Source organism: Pan paniscus, chromosome 4, assembly GCF_029289425.2.
Source record: "Pan paniscus chromosome 4, NHGRI_mPanPan1-v2.0_pri, whole genome shotgun sequence".
In the NCBI taxonomy this organism is placed as follows: Eukaryota; Metazoa; Chordata; class Mammalia; order Primates; family Hominidae; genus Pan; species Pan paniscus.
This window is the reverse complement of record NC_073253.2, coordinates 167,563,488-167,581,528: the sequence shown is the minus strand read 5'-3', so window position 1 is coordinate 167,581,528 and position 18,041 is coordinate 167,563,488. Positions and strand designations below refer to the sequence as shown.

The following is an 18,041-nucleotide window of genomic DNA, read 5'->3' as shown; positions in this document are numbered from 1 at the left end:
TGGCGGCTCCATTCACTCTGGACAGCTCTGTCAACACGAGAGAGGCCCTCACTTGAAATCTTTCACCCAGGTCTGTTTCCTTCATTGCCCAGGCTCCTCTGAGGCCTGGCAGCCTTGGAGATCTCAACAAGCCCTAAGTGCTTGCCCTGGAGACTTTCCTAGAAAGCCAGCCTTCAGGTTGGTTCCGGCTGAGCCTGGGCTCCAGCTGCCAGCACCTCTGCTTGCCATTGGAAAGTTCCCCACGCCGCCTCGGGCCAGATGTGTGCGAGTAGCAGTGCGTGAGCTGGCAGCCAGAGGCCTGGGCTGGAGCTGCACGCCTGGAGCAGCGAGTGTTTCCACCAGCCCAGTGTCTCAGTCGGCAAGAGTGGAGATGCCTGGCCTGGCCAACCCTGGAAATAGTTCCTGCTGCCCATGCCGCTGGATAAGATTCCATGAGTTAGGGGAGCCCAGAGGGTGGGCAGCTCTGTGTGTGTGTGTGTGTGTGTGTGTGTGTGTGTGTGCGCGCGTGCGCACGCGCACACACACATACCTGGTTTTTACAGCTTGACATTCCCGACTTTTCCTCTTAACATATCTTACTTTGCAATATTTGAGTTGGCCCAAGGAAGATGGCTACTCAGTTGGTTGGGGCCTCCAGTGTCTAATCTCCTTAATGGGTTATTAGTGATGGCCCTGGAAGCTGTCTGTGACCAGATGGTGTGCCAAGCACCTGACATGCATTAGCGCCTTTAGCCCTCAGCCAACCCTATAAAGTAGGTACTGTTCTCTCCATTTTCCAGGTGTGAAGAAATGGAAGCTCAGAGCTGTGAGGTGATTTGCAAAGTCACAGCAGCATCAGGCTATAGAGGCAAGATTCATAGTCAGGTATTCTAAAGCTGATGCCTGTGGTTTTTTTGGGGTTGTTTTTTTTTTTTTTTTTTTTTTTTCTGTTTTTTCTGTTTCTGTGGCCCAGGCTGGAGTGCAGTGGCGTGATCTTGCCTCACTGCAGCCTCCACCTCCAGGGTTCAAGCGATTCTCCTGCCTCAGCCTCCTGAGTAGCTGGGACTACAGGTGCGCACCACCACAGGCCGGCTAATTTTTGTATTTTTAGTAGAGATGGGGTTTCACCACATTGGTCAGCTGGTCTCGAACTCCCGACCTCAGGTGATCTGCCCGCCTTGGCCTCCCAAAGTGCTGGGATTACAGGCATGAACCACCACGCCCTGCCATCTTTTTTTTTTTTTTTTAATGACATTAAAGCATGATTGTTATTTTTAATTTTTTACTTTACGTGGATGCTGTAAAATTCCCTTTTGTGGTGTAACGCAGTAAAATTTTGTTTTTTGGTGTAGCATGTTATGGTGTGCAGGTTCCTGTAACCTCCACTACAGAACAATTCCAACACCTCAAAGAATTCCCTCAGCTTTACTGTCTCTGACATACAATGGGATGAGGCATTCCCCCTGGAGTTTAAATCACTCCTGGGTATTCTGTTTTTTGCCATTACCTCTTCAGAGAAACTCTGGGGTGGAACGTGGACTTCCCTTTTTGGGTTGGGTCCCATGCCTGCATTCCCTCTGTGACAAAGCCAGCACTGTTTCTGGTACCCTTGGCAATAGAGCTGTTCATTCAGCTATTTCACGAGCATTGTTACTCTCTGGACACAGAGAGCCTTGAGTGAGGTCACCTTGGTTTTTGACTGTGTGGCCCTGTTTCGGCTTTTTGTCTCTTTTACCGGGCATTTCCTGAGAGCTCATTGTCGCCAGGCACTGGGGGGACCATGGTGAATAGACAAACCCGGCCCTGCCCCAAGGGCCCCCAGGGCAGTGGGGGTGCAGTAATGCAAAGAGACCAGCACCCCTAGAGGAACAGGTTCTGAGAGAGGGTGGCCCTAGCCCTGTGGGAACTCAGAGAGTGGGAGCTAGACTGAGACTTGGGGTGTCCAGGAAGGCTTCCAAGGAGAGGTGACTTCTAGGCTGATGCTGGAGAAATGAAGAGGAGCTGAGCAGGGCAGGGAGAGGAAATGTTCCCGCCAGAGGCAGTGGCAGGCATTGAGTCCTGCAGGCAAGAGAAAGCCAGCCAGGCTGGAGCAGAGGAGGGGCAGACTGCAGAGGCCCCTAAGCCCCACGTTGTGCCTGTGTGGTGTGTTTTCTTTCTCGATTGAGGCCCTTCGAGCAGAGCTTGGTGCACAGTAGGTCTCTGTGTATATGCCAAATGAATGAATGAATGAGCTGAAGAGTTTGAGGCAGGGGGAGAGAGATCAGATTCCCACTTTGGAGGCTACTCCTCTCCCCCTACTCCTGCCGCCATTTCCCCATTTGGCACACCTCTGCACACAGGGATAAGCAGAGCCCTCAGCTCAACCAGCCACCTGAGCCTTCGCTGCGTGCCCTGTGGACAGAGTGCAGTAGGAACACAGCCCTAAGCGTCTCATCTGACGCAAGACACCACAAGCACTTGTATTTTGGCCCTAATCCAAGCATTCACTTAATTGAAAAAATTGGGGGAAAAAAATATTGGCAGCCTGCCACCTCCAGTGTGTCACTTGCTGCAGAGCCTGAGCTTGGTGATTCCTGGCGCTGACGTGGGGACCGGAAAGCTCTGGCCTGGGGCCAGGAGACCCAAGGCCTTGGGATGCTGGGAGAAGAAAGTGAAGAGGCTTTGGAGGCTGGCAGAGCTGGGATTGGATCTCACGTCACCCACTTCCCAGCCTCTCGACTTCAGGCGCAGCATGGCTCTGTGCCTCGGTTTCCTCCTCTCCCCCTTCAGCACTTCTGGTGGTGATGCTGCCCTGGGGTGTTGGGAAATCAAACAAACTTTGGGTGCTGCAGTTCCAAAAAGAGGTTGGAGGTGCTGACCTGTATAGGCCAGATGTTGGACACAAAGCTGGGGACAGTCAACAGATCAGAACCAAAGGGAACCCAGGGTCTCCACGAAGCATGGCAGAGTCAGGTTTCCCATTAGTCAAGCCCGTGGAGCTCCATCCGACCGCCCTGCCCTCTCCTCGCTCTCCATCTCTCCCTTGCCCTTGTTGCTTTCCCTTCCCCAGCACCCACGAGGACCATACTTATCCCCCTTGGGCCTGTGTGACCAAGACAGCATATTCCCAGAGCAAGCCATCTGCAACCCAGCCAGTCACTAACTCCCAAGCTCTTTCCAGGATCTGCCACCTGGGAACCCAGCCAGTGTGGGAGCTTGATGGAGGGAATCCAACCCCCTTCTTACAGCTAGCTGCCTTCTGAAACTGGGGTCTGTGGATTCCTACGGACCCTCGGACATAGTCCTGAACCCTTCTCTACAGGAAATGAATTCACCTGGATCTTGAAGCCAGCACTACTCCTCGAGCCCAGAGCTGCATGTGCTTTGGCATTTAAGCTTGCTCTGGCTGTAGAGCAGAACGGCTTTAGCAATCACAGCCTGATGACCCGCTGCAGAAGCTGTGTAGCCTGTGAGCGGAAGCCCTAGCCCCTCCGTGCACTGCATGAGAGACAGCATATTTGCTCCCTTCATCTCCACAGGCTTCTACTGTTTCGTAGGTATGAGAAACAGCAGTCTGGAGCAGAGGGCCCGCATTCTCAGCACCTCCCGATGGTAGCCCTGGCTTCTGGTTCCAGCTTTCCTCCCTGCTGGCTACAGGGCCTTGGGCAAGTCCCTTTCCCCTCTGGCCTCATATCCCTAACTATAGAACAAAGGATAGTCTAGAAGAGGGTTTTCAAATGTTTTAAAGGCCTGGAACCCTTTGTTGTCTGCCTGAAGCAGGCAGAATAGGGCTGTGGCCGGTGAAGGAGCCTGGGCCCTGTATAGAGGCAGTTCTGGTGGTGATTTGGCTGCAGGCTGCTGGGTTATACCCTGAAGCATACACAGAAGAGCCAAAAGTGGCACTGCGCTATGGAAACTGGGGTGGATGACCCAAAAGCCCACCCACGGGGCCTCTCCAGGATCCTGGGGCTTCTTGGAGGCCAGTTTCACTGCTGGCCTGAGTCACTTCTAAGAGCCCTCCAGATTAAAGCTCTCTGGGCAAGTCTCTTATGTGAGAGGCCCATAGGGGCACAAGGAACCTGCAAGGAAATTCAGACACTGTCATGGAAGCAGAAAGAGTCCATAGCTGAGAGTGTAACCCTAAGCAAGTCACTGCACCTCTTGGCCAGCACCTCCCTATCTTCATTTGTAAAATGGAGGGATTGATCTAGACCAGGGATGCCAAGTAGGTAGCGCCCATCTCATTAGCCCTCAGCTCCTGCCCCTGGCAGACATTGCTAATGGACCACAGAGTTCTGTCTCGCGGATGCTGCTTTCTCACAGCCCCTGCAAGGAAACAGCCCCGGCCCCATTTGTGCCTTCTCTTGAGATGTTGTCTTCAGTCACCCAATTTGTTCCTGGCTATCCACCAGGCTTGCAGAGCCAGGAGAGGGCTCTGACTTCAGAAAGGTTATAGCTGTTGATCTATAAAAAAACAAAACTTGGCTGCGCGTGATGGCCCGCACCTACAATTCCAGCACTTTGGGAGGCTGAGGCAGGTAGATCGCTTGAGGCCAGGAGTTCCAGACCATGCTGGTCAGCTTACTGAGATCCAATCTCTACAAAAAAATTTGTTTATTAGCCAGGCATGGTGGTGCATGCCTGTAATTCCACCTACTCGGGAGGCTGAGGCTGGAGAATTGTTTGAGCCTGGGAATTCAAGGCTGCTGTGATTACACCACTGTACTCCAACCTGGATGACAGAGGGAGCAAGACCCTGTCTCAAACAAACAAACAAACAAATACCTCCAGATACAGTGAGAATGGCAAGGAATTCCACTAACACAGGACGATCCTCATTCTCAATCTTACCAGCACCATCATAATTTTCGACATATCCACAAACTCCCTACAGTATATATTCCTAATACAGTATTCTTCAAATTGACTCACATTTTTACTTAAATTACTTTTAAATGGGAATTTTAGCTGTCTGCTATACCTGGGGAAAACCAGTCGTAGCACTTGCTAAAAATAGAAGGAAATGAAATTCAAAAGAAAGAGAAAAATCAATGTGTTAAAGTTCTTCCTGGCTAGTGTCGCCTGTTCTGAGGTCTTCTGTTCCTTCTTTAAGAAAGGAGACCTGCTGTGTGTGGTGGCTCACGTCTGTAATCCCAGCACTTTGGGAAGCCAAGGAGGGTGAATTGCCTGAGCTCAGAAGTTTGAGACCAGCCTGAGCAACATGGCGAAACCCCATCTCTACTAAAAATACAAAAAATTAGCTGGGCATGGTGGTGCATGCCTGTAATCCCAGCTACTTGGGAGACTGAGGCATGAGAATCACTTGAACCTGGGAGGTGGAGGTTGCAATGAGCCGAGATCGTGCCACTGCACTCCATCCTGGGCAAGAGAGCGAGACTCTGTCTGAAAAAAAAAAAAAAAAAAACCATTGGCCACTGCATCCCAGGACCAAAATGTAATAACTTTGTCATGGGACCAGTGTGGCAGCCCCAGCCCTTGTAATTAATGCCAGCCAGGAATTTCAGCTGGATTCTTTGACAACCCTAAAAACCCCACCAAATAGATTTGCAAAGGAAAGTAAGACTGGAGGGCGTTCCCCCATGCCTCAGACATTTTACTAGCAGGGCAAAAACTTTTTACCTTGTTTTCCAGTTCACATGGTGAACACTTGGGAGCTCACAGAGCTCCGGAGGCAGGGGAAGCAGGGCGGCAGCTGTTTCACATCATCCGACCCTGGGGACAGCGTATCGATGGAGTTCTGGGGCCTTTCTAAGAGCTACAGCCCCTTGCAGAGATCTGGGCCAGTGGGTCGGCAAGGATAAGGATGTCAGCTAACCCAGGGGTGCCGGGGGCTTGCAGAGGTATCTTGGCCTGTTTATAGCCTGGCCCTGTTGTTTGTCAAGAGCCTCTAAGCTTGATACTGGCTTAAATCTTTTTACATTTTATTGATACATAATACTTGTCCATTTTCATGGGACATTTATGACATTTTGTTGCATGCATAGAGTGTGTAACGATCAAGTCAGGGCATTTGGGGTATCCGTCCCCTCAAATATTTGTCATTTCTATGTGTTGAGAGCATTTCAAGTCCTCTCTTCTAGCTATTTTGAAATACACAATACACTGTTGTTAACTGTAGTTAGTCTACTCTGCTATTGAATGTTAGCACTTTATTCATGGAAGAGCTGACCCCTTGGCTGTTACTGCTTGGGAATGGTGCCCAAATTCTTGCATGCTTAATGGGGGCCCTCTGGACACTGGGAGTCCCCATCCCCTTAGACTGGAGTTAGACCCCGCGAGGAGGTGAAAGGTTGGGCAACATTCAATGAACATTTGCCCTCAAGTCCCACCATGAGCAGAGATTCCAACCAACCAACATGGATTCCTTTCTAGAGATCTCTCCATTTCTGGAGAGCTTAGCTTGCAAGGTAGGATGGACCTTATCTCTATTTTTCAGATAACAGAGAGGCTGTAAGAGGTCAAGGACTTAACCTCACTCCCATAGTAAGTTCTGGGTTGGGGCCCATCTGCTGGCTTCCCGGCCGGTGAGCCAGTATCCTGCCACCCCCACTCTGGGCATCCCTGTGCCATCGGCTGGGCTGGCACCCGGCAGGGGCTCCTTGGTGGCCCTAGGACTGAGCCAGGGTAACGGAGAAGATGCTGGCCTGAGGTTCAAGACAAGAAAGTGCCCCACAGACAGGTTTCTTTCAGTGCTCCTAGAAAGTGACATCTTTTTTTCTGATTGTAAAAGAAAATAAAGTGTAAAAAATCTGGAATATACAAGCATCAGGAACAGAATTTTTAAAGTCACCCATATTCATACCACCCCAAAGCGAACCACTGACATATATATGCATGGTCATGTGTCATTTAACGACAGGGATAGTTCTGAGAAATGTGTTGCTAGGCAGTTTCATCACGTGAATATCACAGTGCGTACTTACACAAACCTAGATGGTATAGTCTACTACACACCTAGGCTCTGTGGTATAGCTCACGGCTCCTGGGCTACAAACCTGTACACTGTGTTACTGTACTGAATACTGTAGGCAATTGTAACACAATGGTGAGTATTTGAGTAGAATATACAAATACTCGCCATTGTGTTACATAGAAAAGGTTTTGTAAAAATACCGTGTTATAATCTTACGGAACCACTGTTGTATATGTGGTCTGTCATTGGAAAATGTTAGGTGGTGCGTAACTGTGTGTGTGTGTGTGTGTGTGTGTGTGTACAGACACATAAACGCACATACATTTAGATATGGTACAGTCAATTCTTCCCCCCCCCCCTTTTTTTTGAGACAGAGTTTCGCTCTTGTTGACCAGGCTGGAGTGCAAAGCACAATCTCAGCTCACTACAATCTCCGCCTCCCAGATTCAAGTGATTCTTCTCCCTCAGCCTCCCGCGTAGCTGGAATTACAGGCATGCACCACCATGCCTGGCTAATTTTTGTATTATTAGTAGAAACGGAGGTTCACCAGCCAGGCTGGTCTTGAACTCCTAACCTCAGGTGATCCATCTGCCTCGGCCTCCCAAAATGCTGGGATTACAGGCAGACCGCACCCAGCCAGTCAATCCTCATTATTCATAGATTTCGTGTTTGCAAATTTGCCTACTTGCTAAAATTTATTTGTAACTCAAAAGCGATACTCGAAGCACTTTTGTGGGCATTTTCGGACATGGGCACGTGCAGAGCGGTGAAAAATTTGAGTCACCCAACATGCACGTTCCCAGCTGAGATTGAATGAGCAACACTCCCCCCTCATTTCAGCTCCCATACTCTTAACAAGAATCCTTGTCCTAGTCTATGAGTGCTGCATTTGTACATTTTTGTGCTTTTTGTTGATTTTGCTGTTTAGTATGGCCCACAAATGCTGTGCTAACATGCTGTCTGGTGAGCCTAAACGCAAGATGGCTGTGATGTGCCTATGGAGACGCTTCATTCAGGCACGAGTTGCAGTGCTGTTGACTGTGAGTTCAGCATTGATGAATTAACTATGCATATTAAATAAGGTTGTTTATTTCTTTGTTTGTTTGTTTGAGACGCAGTCTCACTCTGTTGTCCAGGCTGGAGGGCAGTAGCACAATCTCAGCTCACTACAACCTCCACCTCCCAGGTTCAAGCGATTCTCCTGCCTCAGCCTCTCCAGTAGCTGGGATTACAGGCGCCCACCCGCCTGGGTGATGTTTGTATTTTTCGTAGAGATGGGGTTTCACCATGTTGGCCAGGCTGGTCTCGAACCCCTGACCTCAGGTGATCCGCTCACCTTGGCCTCTCAAAGTGCTAGGACTACACGCGTAATCTAGGATTACGAGCCACTGCGCCCGGCCTAAATAAGGTATCTTTAAAGAGAAACACACATGCAACAAAGTTATGTATTGATCACTTGACAAAAACAAAACATAGGCTCGAAAGACCCTAACCCTGTATTTCTCCTAGAGTATTTGCTAAATCAGTGTTCTCAGTGACTTTACAGAACGTAACTACCGCAAACAATGAGCATCAACTGTGTGTGTGTGTGTGTGCAATGGGTGTCTGTGTATATAAACACCCACACGCATTTATATACAGTTGATATAATTACAGAATTTTTTTGAGATTGAGATTACATTGTTTTAGCTTGTTCTTTTTACCTAAGATAATGCCTGAACTTTTCCCCTGTAATTCATGGAATTGTTTTAGTTGCACAAAAACCCTCATCATGCCAAAAGGAGAATTAGCTGAAAGGCCCAGGCCCCTGTTGTGCGTCATAGTAGCCTCCGGTGGGCGGGCAGGCCTGGGAAGCGGGAACTGGAGTACTGCCCGAAGCCAAGCCAGGCTCTCCCCGTCGCTCTTCTCCCCACACCTCTCCTTCACTTATCCTCTCTGCAGACCTAGTGTTTGGAGCACGGCTCCGGGTTGCAGCTCTTCTGGATGGAGCTGGCATGCTCAGGGCTGATCCCAGATTTCTGAGAAAGAAAGAACCTGATTGGCCGGGCTTGGATCACGTGACGGTGTCCATGAGCCAGTCAGTTGTGGCCATGGGGGTTAGGCAGAACAGGTGGTTACAGCCTGGGCGCGGTGGCTCACGCCTGTAATCCCAGCACTTTGGGAGGCCGAGGCGGGTGGGTCACCTGAGACCAGAAGTTCGAGACCAGCCTTGGGAACATGGTGAAACCCCGTCTCTATTAAAAATACAAAAATTAGCCAGGAGTGGTGATGGGCGCCTGTAATCCCAGCTACTTGGGAGGCTGAAGAATGAGAATCGCTTGAACCTGGGATGTGGAGGTTGCGTTGAGCCGAGATCGCACCACTGCACTCCAGCCTGAGTGACAGAACAAGACTCCATCTCAAAAAAAAAAAAAAAGAAAGAAAGAACAGGTGGTTACTTCTCAAGTGGGGCGTTGGCCAGGGATTTGGTTTTCTTTCCTGCCTTTTCAAAGTGGTCAAGTTTAAGAAAAGTGGCTTTTAGAGGCCCTGGCACAGGTTGGTCCTCAGAGGAAGAGGGTTATTCTGGCCCAGGCCACAAAACACCTAACACCATCCATGAGCAGTGTCACTCTTCCTCTCAATGTCAGCTCCTGGCAAGGTCGGGCTGACCTGGGACAGTTCTCAACCGTAAGTGGAGGAGGAAAGCCAGGAAAGATGAAGCCCGGGCGCCAGTCAGGCTCTCAAGTGTGTGGCAGTTGGCATTTGGGTCAGATAATGGCTCCCTTCCATTCAGACTGAGGCCCAGGGTGGGTGGGGGTGTCAGGGCCTTCCCCACAGGCACCCATGGGGAGGGACAAAGCCCTGACTCTCTGGCAGCTGGGAAACCTGTGCCCCAGGCTCAGGCACGGTGGGCCTGTGTTCCCAGGACTATGGGGGCCATCCCCCTGCACCCCTGTGGGACCCAGAGAACAGAAAGGACAGGTGGAGAGGGCAGAGCCCAGGGAGATGGGTGTGGGATGGAGAGAGGTGGGACGGGCTGTGGGAAGTTCATTTGTAGGGAGAAGGAGCAGGGACAAGGGTTCCTTCACCTTTGTGACCCTCTGCTCACAATGATGCTGCTGCTGACAGTTTCTCTTTATGGAACATTTACCATATCCAGGCACCAAGCGAAAGAATCTACATGCATGTTCTCATTTCATCCTCGCCCCAACTTTGCAGTTAGTAGTATTGCAGACCTCATTTTTTACAAATGAGGAAACTGAGTCATGGGGGTTAAGCCACTTTCCCAAGAGCACAAAGCTAGTTGTGAAGGAAGCAGGATATAAATCCAGGCCATTGTGACCCTAGAACTCCACAGCCTCGCAGAACAGTAGGATGATGTACTGGTCACTCTGACAGTTAGGAGGGTGAGCAGACATCTCCCTGCTGGCCCACGCTCCAGCTGCAGCCAAGCTGGGGCATGGCATGGCAGGATTAGAGGTGACCTAGGTTAGAGTCCCTGCTCTGCACGTCATAGCTGTGCAACTGTAGGCACTGTACTTCTGAGCCTCCGTCCCTTGCTGGGAAAACATGGGAAGTGTTAGCCTGGCCTGCTGGCTCGGGGATTTGGAAGAGACCAAGTTCAGCCATCTACCCACCTGCAAAAGGATCCTGGCTCAGCACACCCCACCCCAATTCCTCCCACCCTCCCTTCACCACCAGTTCGGCTTCTCGCTGACTTAGAGGAAGTGAGGAAACCTGGGACTTCTGTTCCTGGTGAAACTGGGTTTGCAATCAGGTTGGAAAGTCTGGACTTGGTTAGATCACACAGGCCCTGCTGCTGAGATTGTGTAAGAAGAGATTTAAAGGGTGGATGATTCCGGCTCAAATCCCGTCTGGGAACAGAAGAAAACCTCCGTGACTCTCTAACCCCAGTTGTGGTTTCTGTGCTTCCTTGTTCCTTGAGCAGAGGGAAGCAGTCCCAGCTGCTCCCCAAAACATGTTGCTCCCAAGGGGCGGGGGTGTTTGCAGATTGTGGTGAAGCAGCACAGGGGACAGAGAGGAAAAGCAAGGGGGCAGGACCACCTCAGCAACATGGCCAGGGTCCCTTTCTACAGACCAAAGGCCTGCCGAGGAGAGGCGCTCCTCTCTGTGAGGGCTTGGCCTCCTGGCATCTCATTTTCTTCCCCATTTATTCACGAAGCCTAGATTTTTCCACCCTGCCCAGTGCTGGGCATACAGCAGTCCATTAACAAGACAGGCCAGGTCCTTGCTCGCGTGAAACTTAGCACCCAGCAGGAAATCAGACACTTGAGCAATTTCAGTAAAGCATTCATTGGCTTTGTGATGGGAAAGTGGGTGCTAAGGAGACCTATAGCAGGGGCACCCAACCTCATACTGGTGGGCAGGGAGCAGTCACAGAGGGCTTTCTGGAGGCAGTAGCATCTGAGCTGTGCCCTGCTAGTTGACTTGTAGAACATTGCCCATTCCAGATCTGTCTGCTTCCTTATGATGTCATTTATCTTGTTCTTCTGCCTCCTATATTTGTTGTAAATTAGAACCTAGGTCAAGAGCTTGAGCTCAAGTTAAACATTGTTGGCAACAATACCAACAGCAGATTGTGTATACTTCACATTGCATCACCTCGAGGGCCACACAGTAACTGGATTGTCCCTCTATCCATGAGGCTAGGTTTGGTCACCTGGTTAAGTTGTAGAGTTACACATTTTTCCCCTGGCTGGGAAAGTAATCATGGGGTTATACTTTGACACCGTGTGAGTGTCCTGTTCAACAGCCTTTCACCCGGTGGTTCAGCACCCACTGAGGATCTTCCCAGAGTGGCTGTGGCATTTTGCTTCCCCACCAGCAATGCATGAGGGTTCCAGTTGCCGTGCATTTTCATCAGCACTTGTTATTGTCGCTATTTTTTAATCGTAGCCATTCCGATAGATGAGTAGTGGCATCTCCTCCTGGTTTCACTTTGCCTCGCTAGTGGCAGTGACCATATTTCATGTGCTTCCTTGCCCTCCATATGTCCTCTTGGATGAAGTGTCTCTTTAAGTTTTGTCCATCTTGTAATCTGGTTGGTTGTTTCCTTACAAGCAAGACTTCAAGAAATGTATTCTGCATAGAAGTTGTTTCTCAGATGTGCAGCTCATGTTTTGAAGGCTGTGCCATGGAGAAAGTTTTAGTGTCATTTCCAGGGCACATGACATGCAGTATGTAAATCTCTGCAGGAAATCTGCTTTAAAAAATTGTTTCTTTGGCCGGGTGCGGTGGCTCATGCCTGTAATCCCAGCACTTTGGGAGGCCGAGGTGGGTGGATCACGAGGTCAGGAGTTCGAGACCAGCCTGGCCAAGATAGTGAAACCCCGTCTCTACTAAAAATACAAAAAATTAGCCGAGCATGGTGGCAGGCGCCTGTAATCCCAGCTGCTCGGGAGGCTGAGGCAGAGAATTGCTTGAACCCGGGAGGCAGAGGTTGCGGTGAGCCGAGATCACCCCACTGCACTCCAGCCTGGGTGACAGGGCAAGACTCCATCTCAAAAAAAAAAAAAAAAAATCGTGGTAACACACACAACATAAAACTTAACATTTCAGCCATTTCCTAGCAACCATCACCACCATCCATCGCCAGAACTTTTTTCATCTCCCTAGACTGAAACTCTGCACCCATTAAACAACAACTCCCAGCCAGGCACGGTGGCTCACGGCTGTAATCCCAATAATTTGAGATACTGAGGCGGGAAGATCACTTGAGCCAGGAGTTCGATAACTGCCTAGGCAACAAAGCAAGACCCTGTCTCTACAAAAAATAATAATAATAAAATTAACCAGGCATAATGGCACATGCCTGTAGTCCCAGCTACTTCGGAGGCTGAGGTGGGAGGATTGCTTGAGTCCAGGAATTTGAAGTTGCAGTGAGCTATGATCACACCACCATACTCCACCCTGGGTGACAGAGCGAGACCTCATCTCAGAAAAATGAAAAATAACCACTCCCCATTCTACCCATTCTGGAAACCACCATCCTCCTTTCTGTATCTATAAATTTAACTACTCCAGGTACCTCCTGTAATCATACAGTATTTGTTCTATTGTGACCGGCTTATTTCACATAGCCTAATATCCTCAAGGTTCATTCATAGGGTAGCATGTGTCAGAATTTTCTCTTTTTAGAGCTGAATGATGTCCCATTTTATGTCTAAACCACATTTTCTTTATGCATGCATCCATCAATGGACACTTGGGTTGTTTCCATCTTTGGCCTCTTGTGAATACTACCACTATGAGGAAGTCTTTAATTCCTTAGCACCAAGCCACTAAGTATTACCTGGGTTGGGGATGTAAAAAAGGAAATGTCTAGTGTGTTAGGATTGCACTGGTTGCAAGTAACAGACACCAAATCAAACTGGTGTGAACAAGAAAAGGACTGTTTTGTCTTGCATCTGGGAAATGTCCCGGATTCAGGCTGGATCCAGGGGTTCAAATGTTGCCACGGGGTCTGAGCCCTCCTCTCTCCCTCTGGCTCTGCTTTCTTCTGTGTGACAGGCGCTTTCCATGGGAAATTCCTGGTGTAGGTTCTCCCAGCAGCCACTGAGTGGGCAAAATGGTCTGTTCCCTGAGAGTGCCATCAAAAGTCCTGGAATTGGGTCTCATCCGTCTTGTGCCCATCCCTGAGCCTTCATTCATCAGCAGGGCTGTGGTTGGCTGGGCCTGGGAGGGAGACATGCCCACTCCCCTCATGAAGACCAGAGGAGGGATTCCTCATGGGAAATCAGGATTCTGTTACCAAAAGGAGGGGAAGGTACTAGACAAGCAGGAACATGGATGGGATGACCACTGTGAGGGAAGCTCAACGTTGCACTCCTAGTGCGTGCCAGGTGTTGGCCCCATCTCCGTTAGCTATTGTGGCTTACCCCTCAAGGGAGATTATTGTCCTCGTTTTAGAGAGAAGGGTGGGTGGCCAGAGAGGTGAATGCCTTGTGAGTTTCTCTAGCAGCAGAGCTGGCTCTGTGACCCAGGGTGTGTGCTCTCTCACCAGCCCCCAAACCCAGGATGGGGACAAAGCCCTACGCTAGGGCAGCTCTCGTTAAAAAATTAGGTCTCTGCCTAAAAATGCAGACATCACGTTGTGTTCAGGGGTTGATTCCAATAAACCAATTAGGCTTGCTGCAGAGTCCTTGTACTGTATGTTCAGAACTTTAAAAATTGTAAACAAGAGATCAAGGATGAATTGTGTAAGCAGAATTTTTTTTTTCCATTTATGGGAGTGTGCTTTTTATTGGTTTTAAGAAAAAAAATCCATTCTTTGACAATTTTTCCTTGTTTTTTAATCCCCGTTGGCATTGTCCTTGACAGTCATTCAAACCCAGCTTAAGCATCCCCAGTGGTGGGGACCTTTGGTACAGTATTTTCCCTTTCTGACCCTCAGTTTACCCATTTGGCAGGTGCAGCCCTTCAATGAGCTGCATTCTTTGGTCCGCTCCAGCTCTAACTTCCTGTCAGTGGTGCAAAAGATGCCTTACTGGTGTCCCTGCCCCTCTTCAAGCCGTTTCCACACAGCAGCTGGAGGGATACCTATGGATATTTTTAAACACGTACCCTGGATCCTGTCGCACACCTCCCCAACCCCTTCAAGCTCTTCAATAGAATGAAATCCAGACGCTTCTCTGTGGCCTGCAAGCCCCTCATCATCAGCTGCTGCCTCCTCCCCCGCTCAGCCCCTTCCTCCCGCAGCACTGTCGGCTGTCATACTCTCCTGTTCCTCACACAGGCAAGCATTTTCCTGCTGCCACATCTTCGTTCCCACTTTTCTTTTTCCCTGTACACCCTTTCCTCAGCTCTCAACCAGCTCCTCACCCTTCAGATCTCAGTTCAAAGGTTGCCTCCTCAGATAGGCTTCCCTTCCAAGGCCCCCTTATCCAAGTAGCCAGCCCCCCCACCTACCACCCTCATGCAGACTTCGAGGTCCTGCCCAGCATGTTGGCAGGTTTGCTGGTTTATTGCCCATCTCCACTTAACAAGGGCAGGGTCTGGGTCTGCCTTGCTCCCCATAGTATCTCAACCCCTAGCAGAGGGCCTGGCATGCAGTCGGTGCTTAATAGATGTTGAAGAGTGAATGACTGAATGGAAACCATTCAAAATCTCCATGCTGGAGTCTTGGTGAAGCAGGGTGGAAAGCTAAGAAACAGATTTGAAGTCTTCTTGTTAAGTAAAACATCAGGACTGTTGAGCGTTTTTTCACATCACAAAGCCGCCTTTCTGAGATGATGACTGACTCTTACCTCCTAAAGGATGCCGTGGCCCCTTCCCTGGCTCCATGAGTTACCTAGGAACGGGGAGCGCAAACAAGGAAGAAGGGTGGGCTGGATGCCCAAATCCTTGGTGTCAAAGGAGCCTGTTTTTATGAGCAGGGATGGGGTAGGCATTGGGTGGTCTGAGAGCAAGGTGCTGAGGTTTCATGAACTTTTTCTGTCTTCCTGGCAAGGTGCTCAGAGCTTTTCCTCTTGTGCTAATCACAACTCTGTATGCTTGATGACCCCATTTTACCAGATAAGAAAGCTGAGGCTCCAGGAGTTAGGAAATTGTGTAAGTCCAGAGCTTCTTGACTCTAGAGCCCAAGCTCCCCCATTTCTGCCATGTTTTGAAATATAATCTGTGTTGGGTTTGATGAGGCCATGCCAGGTGAACTCCTTAGCGTGGCATTCAAGGTCACCTCCAAACTTGTCCTGATTTATCCTAACATTTTTCGTCTCTTCTCACCTGAAGAACCTTCTCCTATAAGTCCATGATATTCACACTGGTGTCTGGCCCCAGCCCCTAAAGTTGTTCTATCTTTTTCTGTTTGGAATGTGAATGTTCTCCTAAGAACTCATTTGAAAAGAGACTCTGGCTAAAACCACTGTGGAAACCGCTGCCAGGCACAGTGTGGCTTCACCCTGAGCTGGTCTTTGTTCTACCCTCATTCCCCTCTACCCACAGCCACTGCCTTCCTCTCCTGCTGTCTAAATCCTACATGACCATCAGTTACACTGTGGTGGCTCCAGGCGTCAGAGATCTCTCTCCTGCCCCCTTCCGGTATCAACCTGGACTGGATTACGTGGGTCAGAAACCCAACTTGAACTGGCTGCAAAAGTTATTCAAGACAGTGGATGTGGCCCAAGACGTAATTATTGGCCCACGAAACTGGACAGTCCAGGAATAAATTTAGCTTCAGGCAGAGCTGGATGTAAGCTTAGACTGTGCATCGGGATGGTGGCTCCTTTCTCAGGCAGGCTCCCCCGCACCCCCAGTGAGGATAGGTAGCCCCCAGCAGCTCCACATCCTGACAGCCTGTCAACTTCAGGAGAAGAGCTTGGCTTTCTCCAGAGTTGGAGCAAAAGTCCCAGGGCGGGCCGGGCGCGGTGGCTCAAGCATGTAATCCCAACACTTTGGGAGGCCGACATAGGCTGATCACTTGAGGTCAAGAGTTCGAGACCAGCCTGAGCAACATGACAAAACCCCGTCTCTACCAAAAATACAAAAATTAGCCAGGCACGGTAGCACTCGCCTGTAATTAGCTACTCGGGAGGCTAAAGCACGAGAATCTCTTGAACCCGGGAGGCAGTGAGCTGAGATTGTGCCACTGCACTCCAGCCTGGGTGACAGAGCTAGACTCCCTCTCCAAAAAAAAAAAACCAAACCAAAAAAGTCCCAGGGCAGACTCCTACTGGCTGTGATTGGCCCAGCTCAAGTCACATGTTCTCCCTTCAACCAATCACCATGAATAGAGAATGTGCGGCCCCCCCCCCCCACTTATCCAAGTGGGTGAGCTGAAGGTAGGGAAGGAGGATTCCAGGAGTCAGTCATCTTCACTTATGTATGCGTTGTCTCTCCTTCTAACCCTCACCTCATGGAGGACAGGGACACTGCCTGTGAAACCCCAGGGCTTCTAACAGCACTGAGCACCTTGTGTTTCTATGACATTTCTTTGTTTCCAAACAGCTTTCACGTGTGCATATATTTTAATTGTCACAACTACCCTATGGCAACAAATAGTTTATGCAGTCCAGGAATGGGTCACAGGTATGCTGATCCCTTAGCCCTTAGGTGTCTACCTGGTGTGTCCGGGGCCACCAAAGGCCCCAGCCAGGCACCTCTGACCTCTAATAGTCACCTCAGTTTGCCCGGGTTTGTTATCAATGTATTGTTTTCTGTGTGTGCCGTGACGTGTGACACAGGCTGGAAGCACAGCCCAGTGGTTTATAAAATGGTCCTTCATCCTTAATTTCATCAGCACCTCACATCTATCCTGGGAGGCAGAGGAGGCAGAGGAAGCAGGTGCTGTTAGCCCCATTCACAGGAGAAACTGGGACTCGGGGAAAAAATAACTTGGCCTAGGTCCTCGTCGGTGGAGACAGCATGATGGGCTGGCCTGTGGAAAATATAAGATGGCCAAGAGCTGCACGTCTCCGTGACTTCTGATGAAAGTCAAGGTTTTAGGAATGACTGGCAAGATAGCCAGCCTGTCTCTCACTGAACTGAGCAGGTAGCGAGGAATCCTGGCAATGCTGAAAACAGCAGCTTCTCCTGAGCTGATGTGCTGCCAGTGCATCCCCATACTTGATGTCATTCATCCTTTGCACAACTCTGTTGGGGGTTATTACACTCATTTTATTGAGGAGGGAGATGAGGCTTACAGCAAGCAACTTGTCCAGCCAGTCATTGGCAGAGCTAAGGCTGAACCCCATGTCTTTCTGACTCTGAGTCTTGTGCTCCCCCTGGGTCCCAGAGATTGGGAGACCACCTTCTGGTGTTAACACCCATCTCCTCTGTTGCTCCCGCAGGTCTACATCATCCGGGTCACGTGGTCCAGCGGCTCCACCGAGGCCATTTACCGGCGCTACAGCAAGTTTTTTGACCTCCAGGTAAGGATTTGAGGTCTCTGGTGAGCTACAGGATCGGAAAGAGTTTAATTGGACTTACATTCCACTACAACTTTAGAGTCCAGAATTTTTTTAATTTCCCAGACTTAAAAATGACATCCATGGCTGGGCGCAGTGGCTCACACCTGTAATCCCAGCACTTTGGGAGGCTGAGGTGGGTGGATCACTCGAGGTTAGAAGTTTGAGACCAGCCCGGCCAACATGGTGAAACCCCGTCTCTACTAAAAATACAAACATTAGCCAGGTGTGGTGACGGGTGCCT

General features: G+C 49.8%; 1 protein-coding gene across 3 annotated transcripts in view; it reads left to right on the top strand.

Annotated features, from left to right (window-relative positions):
- Positions 1–18,041, top strand: part of SH3PXD2B (SH3 and PX domains 2B) — a 129,716-nt gene that overhangs the window by 14,392 nt on the left and 97,283 nt on the right. For all 3 annotated transcript variants that reach the window (XM_034960967.4, XM_003814025.6, XM_034960965.3), the window contains exon 2: positions 17,681–17,761. In XM_034960967.4, coding sequence (XP_034816858.1) covers positions 17,681–17,761 — 81 coding nt within the window. The remainder of the gene's footprint in view (positions 1–17,680; positions 17,762–18,041) is intronic.